General features: G+C 36.1%; 1 protein-coding gene across 3 annotated transcripts in view; it reads right to left on the reverse strand.

Annotated features, from left to right (window-relative positions):
* The window catches only part of SLC9C2 (solute carrier family 9 member C2 (putative)), a 105,871-nt gene that overhangs the window by 68,085 nt on the left and 19,150 nt on the right, over positions 1-18,636 (reverse strand). For 2 of the 3 annotated variants that reach the window (XM_056815560.1, XM_056815559.1), the window contains exons 6-11: positions 16,730-16,846; positions 12,687-12,848; positions 8,023-8,122; positions 7,398-7,541; positions 5,413-5,581; positions 2,680-2,761 (exon numbers count right to left, since the gene is read on the reverse strand). In XM_056815560.1, coding sequence (XP_056671538.1) covers positions 2,680-2,761; positions 5,413-5,581; positions 7,398-7,541; positions 8,023-8,122; positions 12,687-12,848; positions 16,730-16,846 — 774 coding nt within the window. The remainder of the gene's footprint in view (positions 1-2,679; positions 2,762-5,412; positions 5,582-7,397; positions 7,542-8,022; positions 8,123-12,686; positions 12,849-16,729; positions 16,847-18,636) is intronic. The other variant, XM_056815561.1, reaches the window with a different exon arrangement.

An 18,636-nucleotide genomic window follows, 5' to 3' on the forward strand; every position in this document is an offset into this window, starting at 1 on the left:
TGTGCCATGGCAAAGCACTGTGTAATGTCTGACACAGGATTGAGCATACAGTACTTTTCATCATTTATCTGACTGAATTGACACTCTAGACAGAAGGACCCTCCCCTCTGAGAGACCGCTGACTAGGCTTTCAAAGTAAAATACTGGAAAAATCATATTAATTAAGTAGATCATACTCCTTTAAGTTTTACAAGTGCTTTACATAAAATGTCCAATTCAGTCCTTATAACAACTCTGTATTATAAATCAGTATTACATCTATTATTAATCCTATTTTACAGAGAAGGAAACTGAAGCTGAAAAGGTAAAATAATTTGCCCATGGTCATACAGTATCAAAGCCAGGATTCAAATCCTGGTCTAAGCAATTTGCCTAACCCACAAGTCTGACCATCAATACCCCAATGGCTCACTAGAGCCATTACATTACATTACATTACATTACATAAACAATATAAACTCTTTTGTCTACCATTGAAAGATCTCCACAAGCTAGCCCTTCCTACCTTTTCTATCTTCCCAATCATCACTCCCCAACACTCACACCATGGTCCAGCTCTAGTGACCTCACACACAGCACTTCACTTCCCATTTGCTGCTTCTGAATGAACTGTTCCCCTGGCCTGGAAAGTAATCTCTCAAGTCTTCCTTTTAGAAATTTTGGTTTCCTTCATAGCCCAGCTCCCAACATCCACCTTCTATAGGAAGTCTTTTCTGATCCTCCATGTTGCTTGTGCCCTTCCTCTCCAAACCAACTTGTTTCTCCATATGTATTTATTTATGCACAAATGATCTTCCCCAATTAGAAAACAAACTCCTCAAGAACAGGAATTATTTCACTTTTTTTCTGTTAATATCCAGGGTTTAGTACAATATCTACTTGTGTTTGGCAAAGTAAATATTTAACAAATATTGCTTGTTGAATCACTGGATTATTGTATTGATAGACATTGGGAAATTGGCAGCATATGCCTTTTCCTCCTTTCCTACTCTTTCTGAACCTTAGGATGCAAAAGTAACCTTGCCAATAACTTTTTTGTAATAAATAATTATGGCAATAATTTTATTTAAAAATACAAAGAGTATTACTGTGAGAAGTCTGTGTTTTTGCAAATACATGAAATGAGTGAGGAAAATTAATACTGGATTGTATTATTTATTACCAATATCCAACCTCTGATGATCAAGCAGTTCCTTGAGGGAATAAATGAGTAAAGTAATTACTGTCAACTTTTCAAGGCTGGAACCTGGACAGGGACCTGTACTTTTTTATCCTATAAACAAAAACCAGAATGTGTCCATTTTGTCCTTGCTATTCCCCTTACAAAGATTTGTAGTGACCCAGTCTACAACAGGGGAAACTTAGCCAATGAAAATCTGATTGAGATAGCTTATATTTTTCTAGCCAAAGATTACAAGAGGAAGTTGGATTTCATAAAGCAACTAATGTTCCATTTCTTAAGTGCCAGAAAATGGCAGATCAGCCATATTGGCTTAGGTGTAGTGAAGCTGTAGGGATCTGTTCACTTGAGTAATCATTCCCCTCCCAATGATGAAACAATGGGGGAAGAACTGAGAACTCAATGCCCACCTCCTCATTAAAATATCCACCAATCGCAACTGCCAGGGGAAGCCTAAATGATGTATTGTCAAGCCAATCAGAAGGAAGACACATCCAGATATAAAAAAGATGCCTGCCAAGATCTCTAGATCTTTGGTGCAAATAGAGACATGCCATTGATCTATCCTTTATTTATCGATCACATGATCCTATTAATAAATTATATTATGCTCAGAGAAATGACCTCATTCTATTTATTGGTTAAAAATTCTGGATGCTACATGAACCAAATAAAATTAATGGGATAAGTTTTATTATTAGCCCATGGATTTCCCCCAAAACATGAGTTTACATATTTTAAAAGATATGAACAAAGATTTAGGGCAGCAAGGGCAGCATTCTGACTCTGACTTCTATGGCTGTGGATAGCACTTTTCATCATGAGTCTGTTCTGTCCCTCATCTTTTTAATATAATAGGTTGTTTCCTATCTCTTGGGTATATTTTCTCTGTCAAGGTGATTTGACGATGAAACTCTATGGTTAATGTTGGTAATAATAGGTGGCACAGTGGATAGAGTGGAAGTCCTGAAGTCAGGAAGACTCATCTTTATGAGTTCAAATCTGGCACTTACTAGCTGTGTGACACTGGTAAGCCTGTTTGTCTCAGTTTTCTCAGCTGTTAAATGAACTAGAAAAGGAAATGGCAAACCATTCCAGTGTTTTTGGCAAGAAAATACCAGTCACAAAGAAACAGATAGAACTAAAATGACTAAATGACAACAATAGATATTATAGGAAGATTGCTTTCAACACACCATCCATCAATAGGTCTCTTGCCCTCCTTTGATGTTCCCTTACATCCAAGGTTTTCCTGGATCTGTCCCACTCCCCAACACATTCCAGACCAGTCGTCCCACAGCACCACTAGGCAATTAGACTTTATGGATTGCTACTTTAGTCTCACATAAGATTAATGTATGGTTTATTCCAATTATCGCCCTACATAATACAATAATATTATTTGAATAATGATAATTAAACAAGTATGTGGTCTACTAAAATGATTTGATATTGGCATTACTTTTTTCCAAGATAATTATAAAATTACTATACTTTACCTAATGTCACTGCTGAGTGAGTCACCATGGCTGAATTTATTATCATAGTCATGATGGACATAGCCAGTACATAGATTAGAAACTAAAAAGTAAATAAATGAAAAAAGTCATTAAATATTTTTCCAAGGCTAAGCATTATTCAGTCATAAATTTAGACTCTGATTCTGTTTGTATTTTTTAAAAAAATTCTCCTCTAGTAAATAGCTTAGAGAAAAAAACTATATTTTTTTGCCTCTAAAAGCAGGACTTTGGAAAAATAGATAAACACCTGGTGATAAAGAGTTAGATTCAAGTCCTACCTTTGATACCTATGAGCTGGATGACTGGACATCTGAGGGTCTAACCACAGCTGCCTCTCATATTGTAGTTAACTGCTTTGAAATATACTTATGCTAACTTTATATTTACCCCGTATCTGTATTTTATATGCACTTCTCTCCCCTCATACTATACAGAAATCATTTCATTTTCTGTAGAGCCTGGCATTTACTAAGTGCTTAATAAATATTGTTGATGGATTGATTAGTTGAAGTCATTCAGCATCTCAATGCTTTAAGTAACTCTCTATGAACAAGAATTGCAAAGTACTAACCTATTCCAAGAAAGGAGTTAAGTTCCCTTATACTGATGAAATCCTGGGTTCATTTCCTATCCCTTGTCTTTAAATTTTTTTTTATTATGTTTTTAAATTACAAGTAGAAACAATTTTTAATAATCCAGATTATAATCTCTCCTTCCTTCTCTTTCCTCCCCACTCCCCAGACAGTAAATAGTCTGATACAGATTATAACAGTGCACTCATGCAATCTATATTTCTATACTCTTCATGCTGTGAAAGAAAATATATATCATACATGTGAGGAAAAAAAACTCATGAAGGAATAAATTGAAAAATAAGATATTTTGATCAGCATTTAGATCCAAATAGTGTCATTTTTGGCTATGGATAGCATTTTTCATCATGGGTCTCTTGTATCCCACCCACCCCTTTTTTTAAGCCCTTATATTCTATCTTACAATGGATATTAAGTATTAGTTCCAGGGCAGAAGAGTTATAAAGACGACACAATGAAAGTTAAGTGACTCACCCAGAGTCACATAGCTAGGAAGTATCTGAGGTCAAATTTGAACCCAGGACTGCCCATCTCCAAGCATGGCTTTCTATCCACTGCTGCCATTCAGGTGCCCTGTATCCCTTCCCTTTTTGAGGAACAGAAGTTGTTTGCCATCTCATAGGTCTCTGTCAAGGTGACTTCATGATGAAACTCTCCCTAGTTACTGTTGCCTGTAAAGATCCTCCCAGGACACTGTGGTCATCAGACCCTCAGGTCAAGGTAGGTGGGCACTCAGCTGGCATTGCCAAGGTCCCAAGCAGCCACCAGCATGGCAAACTACAGAAAGAGCAAAGGAGATGGTTCCTGGCCAACCACAGCTACTGCTCTTATGACATAGATTCCAGAAGCAAACAGCACACAGAAGACTTCAGAAATGCATCAAATAAGGCTCAGCCCAACTTCTTATTCCAGCCCTGAGGCATAGCCAGACTCCAGTTTGAGCCTCCTACAAGAGGTCACACGTGTCAGCAGATAATTGTCATCCCCGTACATACCTCTCCCAAACTGAGGTTGAACAAAGGAGCAGAAAGGACATTGGAATGAAGGTGATTTAGCAAACTGAAGGTACACCGTAACATTCTAGTTGACTGACCAACATTGCAGTGGATAAGAGTTTCTCAACCCTAGTACCAACAAATGAGATGTTCAGTCAGTCAACAGTCTCATGGAGCAACATCTCTAATCAAGGAATGTGTTGTCAAATCTGGATAATTAACAAGTTGCTTTTGTTGATCTGCTATTTTTTTCTTCTTTTTTTGTACTTTGTCATAAGAGTTGGCTATTTGAGGAGAAAAGAGGAGAGAAGACTATATCTTTAAAACAAAGGAGATCCATAAAAACAAACCCCACACAAAATTACTTATCCCTGGGTCCCTTAGCTCACTTTTTTTGGCCATAATATGTTCACATCTGATTTTTTTTTCACAATCTCCAAAACTGTGTAATTAATAGACTTATTTCTTATGCAAAGTCAATGTGAATACAAAAACTAAGAGAAGGGCACTTTGATATGATCAATATTCTCAAGTTCCTTTGGAGTTTCTTCTTTATAGAGGAAAATGAATAGTTTTGAATAATCTCACTAGTAAAAATTATTCACAAAACACTTTATAAATAGTATCTTATTTTAACCTCACAACAACCCTGGGAGGTAGATGCTATTATTATCCCTTTTTTTACAAAGGAAGAAACTGAGTCAGAAAGTAGAATTTCCCAGGCTCACTTAGCTAGTGTCTGAGGTGATATTCTAACTCAAATTATTCTGACTCCAGACCCAGAGAAATGTATATCCACTGTATCAGCGAGTTGTCTCAATTCAGAAAAATAAATAAGTATACTGATTAATATACCACATAGATAGCTGCTGCAAAAGTAAATAAGAGAGGGGGCAGCTAGGTGGCTCAGTGGATTGAGAGCTAGGACTAGAGATGGGAGGTCCTGATTTCAGACAGTTCCTAGCTGGGTGTCTGTGGGCAAGTCATTTAACCCCCATTGCCTAGCCCTTACAGCTCTTCTGCCTTGGAACCAGTACAAAGTATTGACTCTAAGATGGAAGGTAAAGGTTTAAAAAATAAGTAAATAAGGAAAAATTTTAAAAGCAAAGTTTTTGATGACTTACCAGTTGTGGTAAAACTATTTTCTCTTGACTCAAGTTATAGATATCAGGAGCCAGGATTAAATTAAAAGATCCCTTAATGCCAGCACAGATGAGCATGATTCCCCACCTCCAACTGAATTCATAACAAGAATGTAATAATACAGGACTTACTAGCAGAATAGTTAACATCCTGTGCAAAGGAAAACATCAATACAAAAAAAAAATCAACATTCAGATCAGAGAATCTTGGCGTTGGAAGGTCAAATCATATAGTAGCACAATTTCTAAGGAGTCAAAATTCTAACTCACTCCAAAGGCCATGGAGACCTGTGACCATGAATGGATCAGAGAATATTAACCAAGAAGAATTCTACCCATTCTTGGAATACACAGGATATTATCCATGACCCTGGAAAGGAACTGGGTCACTGACTTAATCAGAGTGAAAGATAAAGGATGGACTGTCTGTGTGAGACACTGGTACCCAGTAACATCTAGAGACCTAAAAAAAGGTCCTCCTCCTCTGTGGAGGCTTAATGGCAGGACCTAGGGAAGAGCCTCACAGGATTAGGTGTCAATACATTATGATTTGCAAAGTTGAAAGGAACAGGCACATCAGTGAGATCATAGAGTCCTTCAAGGGCTAGAGTGTGACTCATTTTCTCTTCGAGATATCCTAAAAATCAATCCAAGAGTGCCTTTAAAATTATGCCAGCTTTGGCATGGATTATTATATACATTTGGTCATTTTTAGCTGTTTTCCCCTACTTCTTCTTAGATGCCATGTCCAGTCCCTCAAATAACATTTTGAATCTTTAGACAGTGATTCTTCTGTCACTGAGAATGAACATCGGAGCACCTATTTAAAGTTAGAAAGAACTTTAGAGGCCGTTGAGTCCAACCTCTTCATTTTTCATATAAATAAACTAAGGCATAAGGAGAATTAAATGACTTGCCCAGAGTCACATAGCTAGTAAGTGTCTGAGGTGAGATTTTTTAACTTATCAAGTATTTTGTAAGCTCTATATGTGTCATTTATGATTATCATTTCTCCTCTACTCCTTATTATTTTTAAGGCAATGTGGCTTTCCATTTTCTACCATTGTCTCCAGTAATGTTTTACAAACAAGTTTGTACTCTAAACTGATATTGCCTCTGGCTGCCATATCTATCAAGAACTTGCTGGGTAAGGAAATTTCTGCGTTGGGATTGCCTATTCTTTCTAATGGCTGTTTTGGATTGATTAAACTCTCTAAGGCAAAATGTTTATAAACTTCTCTAAGGAATGGTAGTAATCAGCATGAGTCTAGTTACTCTATGGTGTGTTGCCCATGAGAGTTACCTGTATGACCAGTTGGTGAGAGCTTGGGAGAAAAGATTTTCTTTCTCTTCTCCAGAGAAGAAAATCTTGTGCAAATACCCAGGTTTGAATGCCAGGTGACATTACTTTGAGTAATTTCTCACTTTTAAGAGTCAACTTTGGAGGTGATGGGTTTTTAGATTTTTTTTTCTTTTTACAATTCAATTCAACAAACATTATTTTTCTTTGATTATATTGGCACAGTCCATTGGGTTGGCCATACTCAAAGCCTTTTCAGCTTGATAGAAACTGTCAGAATTTGTGCTCGGGTTAGCACCCAAGATTATCTTGATACCTCTAAGAGTTATGTGAGTACCATAAAGCACTTTCATTCTTCTGATTACTGTGCTTATAATGTTATTTATTTAAATTTCCAATAGGGACCTTTATCATAATGTTACACTAAGTATAGTTTTAATATCTAGGAAAGTTTCCACTTTTAGACAAAATTAATAAAGTTTGTTCCCCATGAGCCAGGATACATAGATGTCAAAGGCAGATTGGGAGGGAGGAAGGAGGGAATAATAAGAAGAGGGAGGGACTAACAACTATAAATTTTCCAAGTCTAAAAGAATGGGATCAGGAGACAGGAGACACTTAGAATATAAACTCAAGAACCTAAATTCAAGTTTCAATAAATTCTCACCTTGTTGCATTCACTGTCACAAATAAGATTATGATGAACGAGAGGCTGTGAAACTCTATCTCCCTAATATTTTCACACCCAATGACAATGCCCATGAAAGTGAATATAAAAGCTTGACATGAAAATGTCATGATGAACAAGAACCTGTGTTGGAAGGAAGCCATATTTGAATGTATTAATTTAAACTATTCATTTTACTTTTCCCATGGGCTCATGAATCTGACTTTTTCAGCCCATCATCAGCAAACGATGTTATATAAAGCATTATTTAAAGGAGTACAAAAACAATAACAACAAACTTTGGTTGTAACTCAGAGTCCAGTCCCATAATTCTAATTCTCATCATCCAATACTAAAGGCCTTTCTCCTCCCACAGAAGGATAATGTCAAGTCATTAAAATTTAAAAACAAAGGCTCTGGCTCTCTGTACTTGGCTGAAGTAATATAAATGGCCCTCCAGTTGCCAACAAGCCCACAGCAAAGAGAGAATCTGCTGTTTTTGATTCAGTTCCTTACATTCTTTTTGAAGTTTAACTCACTATAGTTAGAATTCAAGAGTTACCATATATACATATACATGTATATATAATATATATATATATATATAAAACAGTAGAAATCTTACTTGGTAATTGTGATATCAGTCCCTGGCCTAAAGCTTAAGGAATCTAAAAGGAGCCCAAGAGAAATTACAGAAATAATTCCTGAGAGTCCCAGAAATTCAGCTAAAGAGAAAAAGAGATGAATGAAATTAAATGCATGCAAATCCATGTATTGTATTATTGTTATTCAACATTCATTCAAAAATTCCTTTCCCAGAACAATCAAATTGTAGATATTTAGTTTACTAATTGTGCATCTCTGGGCAAGCCACTTAATCCCAATAGTTCATAAGGTACGAGTGGGATGGGGAGAGGCAGGAAGCGACACAGTCAGACCCGAGCTTCAGGAATATCACTTTGGCAAATGAGTTGAGGATGGACAAGCTGAAGACTACTGCAACATGCCCAGTGAGAGGTGAAAAAGATCTGTACAAGAGTGGAGGTTATATGAGTAGGGAGAAGGCAGAAACAACACGATTCACTGCCTGCTGGCCAATGTAACTGTTATCAGAGTAACTGAACCGTCTGCCATCTTTCCCACTGTTTGGAGGCTCTCCTTTTCCTGAGGACTCTTTCTCACCCTAGTAGAGAATTCCTCTACACCCTCAGGTCCAGGACAACTAGTTTCTGAGAGGAATCTTGGCTCTTCATAACCCTACTCAGCCCAGAATCCTACCTACCTGATGAAAAGGGCAAGATTTAAATGAGACACTGTCCTTTCACATAAAGATGGCCTTACTTAATTTGTCTTTGAGGTATGGGGGTGGGAAGAATTCTGAAGTTAAGGTTTAATGGGAGAGGGGAGCCTGAATGAGAAATTCCAAGCACCTGATATTGTACGGTACAGTGTATTTTCTTTTTTTTTAATGCTTATCTTCCATCTTAAAATTAATATTGTGGATTGGTTCCAAAGTCAAAGAGTGGTAAGAGCTAGGCAATGGGAGTTAAGTGCCTTGGCCAAGGTCAAATAACCAGAAAGTATTTGAGGCCAAATTTGAACCTAGGACCTCCCATCTCTAAGCCTGGCTCTCAATATGCTGAGTTATCTTCCTACCCCTGGTACAATGCATTTCCAAGAGAACATCAGAGTAACCTCAATGTCTGCTTCTCCTCTAGGATGAATGGGAGAAGAGCACTTCAGGGAACCTTGGAAAAGGAAAGCATCAATTCATCTACAAGTATAAGTATCATTCACATCAGTTTCCAGAATCAGAATTGGAAGGGACCTAGAGACTGGTCCAAAGCCTATTTGAACCAGATGTCCCTTGATGACACAACTGACAAGGGTTTATCTGATCAATGCTTGAAGACCTCTGGGTGAGGAGAATCTCCTACTGAGGTAGTTTGTTCCATGTTTGGAAAGCTCTAATAATTAGGAAGGTTTTTCTCCAAACAAGACTAAACTTTGCCTCTTTGCCATTTCTACATGTTACTTCTGGTAATATCCTTATGGATCAAAGCAGATGACGTTGATCAATTTTTTCCAAATACTTAAGAGATACATATATTGTTTGTGCCTTTTGTCTTCTCTTGTTGTTCAGCATAAACAATTAATTCCTAGTTATTTCAACCAATCTTTTATATGCATTCTATATGTATTCTACCGATATGGTAGAATCTTGAAGGAATTTCACCAGCTTGAGCTCGTTCCTTTAGAATACCTTCTCCAGCTTACAAGAATCTTTCCTAAAGTGTGGCCTTCTGAACTGAATATGAATGTGGTCAGACAGAATACAGAAGACCTATCCACTAACTCCCAGTCTATGCCTCTCCACGAAATCTAAAAATATTGGCTATCAAATCATACTGTGAACATATATTAATCCTGAAGTCCACTAAAACCCCCAGATTGTTTTTTGGATGAACTGCCATCTAGCCATAACTTTCTTCATCATGTACACAGCAAGTTGACTTTTTTTTTAATGTGATGATAAGATAATATGCATTTATGTGTGTGTCTTTGGTTCAGATGTCACGTAATCTCCATCAATGTAGAACAGCAGTTTTAAGATTATAAAAGATTTGAGCTTCTGCCTTCTGCTGGTTTCTCAGGATTTTGAGTATTGTATTATTTCAGGATCTCAGGAACATCTCTGGCTGAGGACCTGCAAGCTTTCAATGTTCCCAAAGATTGCTGTTCACCTGGTCTAAGTTCTACAAACTACTGACCTGGGTTTGGGTCTGGGTAACATTCTTGTCTGACCCCTAGATGGAAGTTCCAATAGAGGGGGAGGGGGTTCAGCCATTGTCAGTCAGCTGGAAAGCTCATGTTCAAAATGACAGAATTGAAGGCCCCTTATTTATCTAGGATTCCTACCAATATTATTATGGGGCAGGAATTAACAGAAGGCCATTCCATTTCAAACTCGGCTAAAGGCTAGAAGGGAGATCCTGCTCAGCTTCTGGGGTTAGAACCACACACTACTGTTTGCTTCTGAATTTATTCCTAAATTAGTATGCCACCTAAGGCACATGACCATTTCTTATTTGGAATGACACCCCTAGGTAGAGTTCCCTTCCTCAGCTTATCCCATACGTATACTCAGAACTGGGCAGTGAACAACAAAACTTCCATTTGGAATCTGTTTCCACATCCTGCATAAGATCAGTGTCCACCTGTCTAGGTCTGAGACTTCTTCCTTCTCTTGGGCATAGCTTCAGTTCTCTTTCAGTCCCTGAGTGCTAGAACCTTCCCTACAGCAGACTCTTGGCTAGATTCTATCTCCAGTGACTGCAGACCTCTCTGTCTGATTCTATGCTGATTCAGGCTAGAAAAATGCCTGTGTGATTTTTTTTCTTGGCATTCTTGATCAGAATTTCCTCTATCTTTGTGGATGAAGTGGGGAGGAGAGCTCATCTTTTCTACTACTCTGCCATCTTTGAGCTGTGTGGTTGTAAAGAGTTTCCTGGAGGGCTGTGAGATTAGGTGACTTCCCTAGCATTGCACAGCGAGTTTGTGTCAGAGATGGAACCTTATAATTGTCCCTATTAATTTTTGCCTTATTGGAATCAGTTCAAAATTCTAGCCTATAGAGATCTCTTAGGATCCTGGCTGTAATCCAATGTGTCAGTTATCCCTTTTAACTTTGTATTATCTGTAAATCTGAAAAGAATGCCAATGATGACTTTCTCTCAAATCACTGGCAAAAGCATTGTAAACAGAAGTCCAATCCATATCTCAGAGGCATTCCATTAATATATTCCTACCAAACTGAAATGGAATCATTAAGGACTCCAGCCATAATCAGCTGCATCTAATTTCCTTGTCATCTACTCCATATGTCTCCTTCTTGTCTACAAGAATAACATGAGAGGATTTGCCCAGGTTGAGGTCAGCTGTCTCTACAACATTCTTGGTTTAGGAACCCCATCAAAAAGGGACATGAGGGTTAGCCACACATTCATTGCCTATTCTTGACTAAGCCACGTAGGTTCTTAGTAATCACTATTTCACTTTCTAGATGTTCACAAACCTCCCTTTTAATAACAGAGCATTTCAACAGCAATCATTGCTAACACTCACTAGTCTCACTGACCTCACTGACCTGTAAACTATTCATTTTTTTTTTAACTGGGGTAACATTTGCTCTTCTCCGGGCTTGCTGCAACTCTCTCTGAATTTGTATTCTCTTCAACTTAGTACTTAGGCAATGATGTTAAATCTGTTTTATTCAACTGCTAGCATTGTAACAATATTACAAGATTTTATTATAAATGTGCTTAATTTCTCTTGCAATGAGTTAAACGGGCTTTTGTGGGTTATAATGGGAACCTAACCAATATTTATTTATAACTTGATTTCTTTCTATATGTTCTCATGAAAGACAGTTTGACACAGTAGAAAGAGAGTCATCTTTAGAGTTAGTACTCTGAGTACTAACTTGGGCACAACTTTGAACCGGGTTAAAATCCTACCTCTTACTCATACCATATGTCCCTTGACAAATCATTTTGTCTTTCATTGTATCTTTCAGTTCAGTGCGACTCTCAGACTAATTTTCAGAACATCAAAATGTTCTGAAAATTAGTCTGAGAGAGTGGAGAGACCTCATTGTGAGTTTCCTACTATAGTTAAATCAAAGATAAAAAAAAAATTCCATTCCCATATGCAAATATACACTTGTGAGAGAAGACCTGGCCATTGGGACTAAGTAGAGCCTTGAAGGCATTAAAGCCTTCATTAAAGTCCACACCACAAAGCACTTGGTCAGTATCCCCATATCTCACGATGACAAGTTAAATAAAGGAAAGCAGATTTCAGCTCAATATAAGGAGGACTTCCTCAATGTTATAAGCTTCCCCAAATGGAATATTCTACCTACGGAGGAGATAGTAAGTCCTCAAAATGATCACTTGTCAGGGATATTATAAAGGGAATTCATTCTTCAAATAAGGGTTTAGACTAGATGACCTATGTGGTCACTTTCAACTCTGATATTCTATGACAGCGATAGCTATAGGGAGATGATCAGAGAGAGGGCATAATAGGAAAAGCCAATGACAAGGAAATGAAAGGGAAATATGGGAAGTAACTAGGAGGGCAAAAGGATATGAGGGAGTATCCAGAGGATATGATAGCAGAGGTGTCACAAGAGAAAAAAATAACAGAACCAGAAAATGATAGGGGAGAAAAAAGAATAAGCAATTCACTTCTCGGTATAGTACATATCTTTTCCCCTTGTCTTACCAACATAGAAAGTCAAGTATGCCATTGAGAAGCAAAGAGTGACATTAGTTACTGTATCACCAAATATGTCCGCCAGCATGTATTGGAGAATTTTTGCACTCCAAAATCCCCATATACCACTTGCAATAATGTCTGTAACCACACTTCCTAATGTGTATAATTCTGTTTAAAAAAAAAAAAAACAAAGGAAGAAAAGAATGGTTGAATTACAATTCTTGCATATCTTCTAAGAGGTATCTATGAAATCCCTGTATGTGGCTATATGCACACAACTGTCTGAAAGAAGACTAGATCTAGCCAGGAGATTTGGATCTAGTTTTCAGTCATTAACCAAATGCAAGTGACAACCTTTTTGTGTCTCAGTTTTCTTAACTTTTATAAAATGAGATGCTAGGAAAGAAGAACCTTAATGGACAGAACACTGGACTATGGATTAGGAAGATCTGGGTTCAGATACTCATTCAGATACTTACTACCTATGTGACCAAACTTAATCTCTATGAAGATCAGTTTCCTCATTGGTAAAATTAGAGAGTGGTACTCAATGCCTTCTAAGGCACCTTCCAGGACTAATATTTATGACTCATGGCTAGATGATGTTCAGTACCTCCTTTCCACATGTATATGAAATACTGAAAATCTGAAAATGTCTTTTTTCCCACAGGTTTGATGAACAGAGATTTAGCTGGAGGGGCTGTTCTCCATAGCCAAATGACAGAGAAATGACCTGAAGAAAGGAATTGTTTGCTGAAATATCTGTCAAGAGTCTTCACTGTTTAATTAAAATGTTTCTGAATGTGTGGCTAATCTAACTCTCTCCTCTTCCCATTCCTTCTCAATCACTGACAATTTTTACAGGGAAGTTTTTTTTTTTTTGTCATGCAAAATACATTTCATATTAGCCTTGTTGAAAAAATAAAATAAAAAGCAAGAAGCTTAAAGAAAATGAAAAAGGTTTGTTTCAATCTGTACTCAAGAGTTCATAAGTTCTCTTTCTGGAGGTAGATATCATTTTCCATTATACACTCTTCAGAACTAGCTTGGATCTTGCACAGTTAATCATTATTACAATATTGCTCTTATTATATTGTTCTGGTTCTGCTTATGCATCAGTTCATTTTGTTCATATAAGAATTTTCAGGTTTTTCTGATGCCATCCTTCTCATCATTTCTTATTTCAAAATTGTATTCCATCATAATTATTTACAACTTGTTCAGCCATTCTCCAATCGATGAACATCTCTTTAGTTTCCACAAAAAGTCACTGTAAATATTTTTGTACATAAAGATATTTTCCATTTTCTTTTATCTTTTTGGGATACAGACCTACTACTGGGATTGTACAGTTTTATAGCCCTTTGGACATAGTTCCAAATTGTGCTTTGAGGTGGTTGAACCAGTTCACAACTCTAACAACAGTGTATTTTTCCAGATCCCCTCCAGCATTTTTCATTTTTCTTTTCTGTCATGTTAGCCAATCTGATATATGTGAGGTAGTACTTCAGAGTTGTTTTACTTTGCATTTCTTTAATCATTAGAACATTTTTATGTGCTTTATTTATATATATTATATAATTATGCTTTAATTTCTTATTCTGAAAACTGCCTGTTCATATCCTTTGACTATCAATTGGGGAATGACCAATTCTCATAAATTTGAATGTTTCTTATATATTTGAGAAATGAGAACTTTATCAGAGAAAGTTGCTATAAATTTTCCCCCCAGTTTCTTGCTTTTCTTTTAATTTTGGTTGCATTGGTTTCATTTGTGCAAAACTTTTTTTAATTTCATGTAATCAAAATTACATGACATATTAAAGGTAGAAACATAGCTCAATGTTTCTATGAGCTTGACTCAAAGAGTCAAGGAGACCTGAGTTCAAATCTGACCTCAGCCCCTAACTGTGTGAACTTGGGCAAATCACTTAGCTCAGTTGACCTCAGCTTCCTCATCTGTAAAGTGAGCTGGAGCAGTAAATGGCAAACTGTTACAGTATCTTTGCCAAGAAAACCTAAAAAAAGAGTCACAAAGTTGTATGTGATTGAAAAACATCTAAACAAAGAATCAAAATTATCCATTTTACTTCCTCTGATTCTCTCTGTATTTTGATTAGTCATAAATTTTCCCCATCCATGGTTATGTTACAATAAAAAATAAAGGTAAACTGAGGCACAAAATCCTGAGTATATTCCATTTATTGGTAAGACTAACAATTACCAATAAAAGGGGTCATTATTTCCTCTTTGAACAAAAAGTCCTCAAATGAAGATAGAGAACTCATTTTTATAGGCAAAAGGAGGAGCATCCAAAAGCCAGAAGTCAGCATCATAGATTAGCATAATATTATTCATTACATATTATGAAGCATCATAGATATGAGAAACAATATGTTTGGCTAGAAATTGGAAATGAGGGTGAACAATAAACCCTCCTTCCATCTTGTCTGCATTGAAAGTTCATTGGTGGTGTCCACTCACAGGGTTAATAAAGACCATATTTTCTTGAAAGACAGCTAGTATTTCAGACCAGACTCTTTAGCATCCACCTGTATTCTTCAAGGATAACAGATTTTCTTGACAAAGAAGAGAATAGTGATGAGCAGGACAAATGAACTTCTAAACTTAATTAAGTCATAGAAGAAAGCTAAACTTCTGAATTTAACTCAAAGAAATATGACAGACAATATATAGAATGGAATTGTGACTAAATCAATTTGATTTCCTCAAATACGAGAGGTCAGTTTTTTCATGTTCTCTTAATTATTATATGATATTACCTTTTATATCTAGATCGTTTATCCATTTTGACATTATTGTGTTATGTTGGTCTATGCCTATTTTCTTCCAAATGCGTTCCCCTTTTTTCCAGGAATTTTTGTCAGATGGTGAGTTCTTGTCCCAAAAGCTTGGATCTTTGGGCTTATCAAATACTTGATTACTCTGATCATTTACTGCTGTGCATTGTTTACATAATCTATTAAACTTATCCACTGCTCTATTTCTTAGCCAGATTGCTTTCATGATTATAGTTTGTAATATAGTTTGAAAGCTGGTACTACTAGGCTACCTTCCTTTATGTTTTTTTCCATCAATTTTGTTAAAATTCTTGATGTTTTGTTCTTTTAGATGAATTTTGCTGTTATTTTTTCTAGCTTCAAAAAGTAATTATTTGGTAGTGTGGTTGATAAAATTGAATAAGTAAATTAGAATAATTTAAAATTTTATTATATATATATATATAAAATAATTTTAAAAAGTAAAATAGAAAAGAGCTTGGTGTTGGTAAGGTGAAAATTAACACAAAGCAAATCTCTATCTCAAATATCTCTCCTATATGTATAATTTAATAAATTGCCCAGTAAATTAGCTCACTCCAGAGTCCTGTTGACAAAACTGATGTGTATATATATCTTTACCCTTACTTCTCTTGTCTCATCTCTCTCATGTCTAGAGACTAATGTATACTTACCTCTAGGACCCATTGCTGGTCCAGTTTCTAAATTCCATCAATGAATAATTCCTAGATGATCATTCTTGGTCTCCCCCTTTTGCTATCTTCAACATTGATATGGAAAAGGGGATGTTTCCCAGAGTGAGTTAGGAGGAAAGTAATATAGAGTTAGCATATAAGGTCCTACAATGAATATGGAAAATGCAGAGGGAGGTACCTATCTTCTTTGCGCCCAAAAAAACACAAAGGTAATCTTTTGGATGTGAAGGTAGTGCAGTGGATAAAATGCTAGATTCGAAATTAGGAAAACTTGAATTCAAATACTGCTTTAGACCCTTATTAGTTGTGCGAGCAAGATAATTATCTGTTCTCAGCTTCAGTTTCCTCACTGTAAAATAAAGGAGTTAAGTCTAGATGACCTTCACAGTGCTTTCCAAAACTTTAAAACTATGATTTAACCTACTGTGTTATTCTCAATTTGCAAAAATAAAGTACAAGAAAATCAGTGAAGTCAAGGCACCTTGAATTTAATTTAGTCGTAGTATGTCCTGAAATATACCATGTGAACATGATCAAAAACAAAAGCTCCTACCTTTGAAAGCTGAAGTCTTTCTTCCAAAAATTCTATAAATTCCAAAAAATACAAAACTGACACCACAGCTGATCAGTGATTCTCCTCTAATAATATCAATTAATATTTTGGAAACACCTCAAAAAAGAAAAAAAGAAAGAAACCATGATAAAGTCCAGAAATGACAAGTGAATATGGCATATAACAAAAGTTTGGTTATGTGCTAGCGAACAGATATTTGAATAGAAAACCATGTTAGGGAAACAAAGAAATAAAACAGGACTCAGAATTTTCAACAGACTAAAATCAACAATATGACTGTCATTTTATAGGACTTTTAGGTATACAAAGAGTTTTAGAAATATCATTTCATTTGAGGCTCAATTCTGTTCTCAATTTTCTTGAGAAAAGCATTTATTTAAGCACCCACTGTGTTATCAGTTACTAGGGATAAAAAGACAAACAGTCCCTCCCCTCAAGAAGCTTATATTCTACTGTCTTACACAAAAGGGGAAAGTGAACAAGCATTTATTAAGCCGCTACTACATGCCAGGAACTGTATTAAGCACTTTATAATTATTATCACATTTAATTCTCACAACTCTGGGAGATAGATGTTATTGTGATTCCCATTTTACACTGAAGGAAAGTGAGGCAGACAGAAGCCAAGTGTCTTTCCCACGTTCACACAGCTAGTATCTAAGGTTGGTTGCAAGTTGAGGTCTTCTATCCATTATACCATTGGTATTACAGGCATGATTATGTCCATTTTACACATGAGTTAACTATCAGAGAAAGGAGATGATCTGTTCAACTCTGGGTCAAACATTCTAACTCACCATGCCTCTGGCACTCTGGGTGCTAGAAAGACATTATCTTATATTTATCTCTTCATCATTCTTCAGCAGTGCCTTCCAAATCTTGAAATTAATAGCCAGTCTTTGGACAATGAGTGTACTAGGCAGACATACACAAACACCAATGTGTATAATTGGAAATCTGTTATCCTAAAAACTACATTTCCCAGGAGTCCACTGACTTCCTGTCATTACATACTTCCTGTAGAGAGGGGATATTAAGCAGTGGGGTTGCTGATCATGGTGCTCTTTGGCTTCCTGTTGCAAGCATGGTGGTGATAAGTGGGGGTTTTTGAACAGGCTGATTAGCCATGGGCATGTGCTTTTTATTTTGTTACCCTTTTATTCTTCATTTCTAATGATCATTAATAAATCTCTTAAAATATAATATTTTTATTATATGATGATTAATTTTAATTTTTACAAATGTAATATCAGACGGAGGATCCCCAATCTTTTCTATGTATCCTCAATGGAAAATAATGGAACACCTCTAGGTTCTGCTGACAATTCACTGGAAACAACAAATTAACATAAATGTACAAGCATCAAGCTGAATAAAAGAACCAAAAAAAAATGAAGATGAGAATGGAAATGGAAATGTTAGGGAATGCTAAGGTATCCTACTACTGAATCTCCTAAAAGGATGTATGGGCTTACTCTTACAAACAGTCCCTCCCCTCAAAAAGCTTATATTCTACTGTCTTACAATAAAAGAGGAAAATACTTAATGCTAGCAGGATAAACAAATTTCTCCTATTTCTTCCAAATCCATATCCCATAAAAGAGATGAAACTAACCTTCTTCCCATCCCTGTCACAGTTTAAGTGAAAAGGAAATCTCTTTTATTACTTTTATGTCAGTGATTATAAAACAAATAATCACATATAATCTTTTAGATAAGTAACAGCAACTATGATTTTAAAAACAGTTAGACCCAGTTAGTAAATTAACTGTGCATAAGATATGAATTATAATAGTATAGTGTTAACCATAGTAGTAGAAAATAAAGATATACTGTGGGGTATTAAAACATTATAGCTACCAATAAAATTGAGAGCTTCTTTTATC

This window comes from Monodelphis domestica, chromosome 2, assembly GCF_027887165.1.
Source record: "Monodelphis domestica isolate mMonDom1 chromosome 2, mMonDom1.pri, whole genome shotgun sequence".
Taxonomy (NCBI): Eukaryota; Metazoa; Chordata; class Mammalia; order Didelphimorphia; family Didelphidae; genus Monodelphis; species Monodelphis domestica.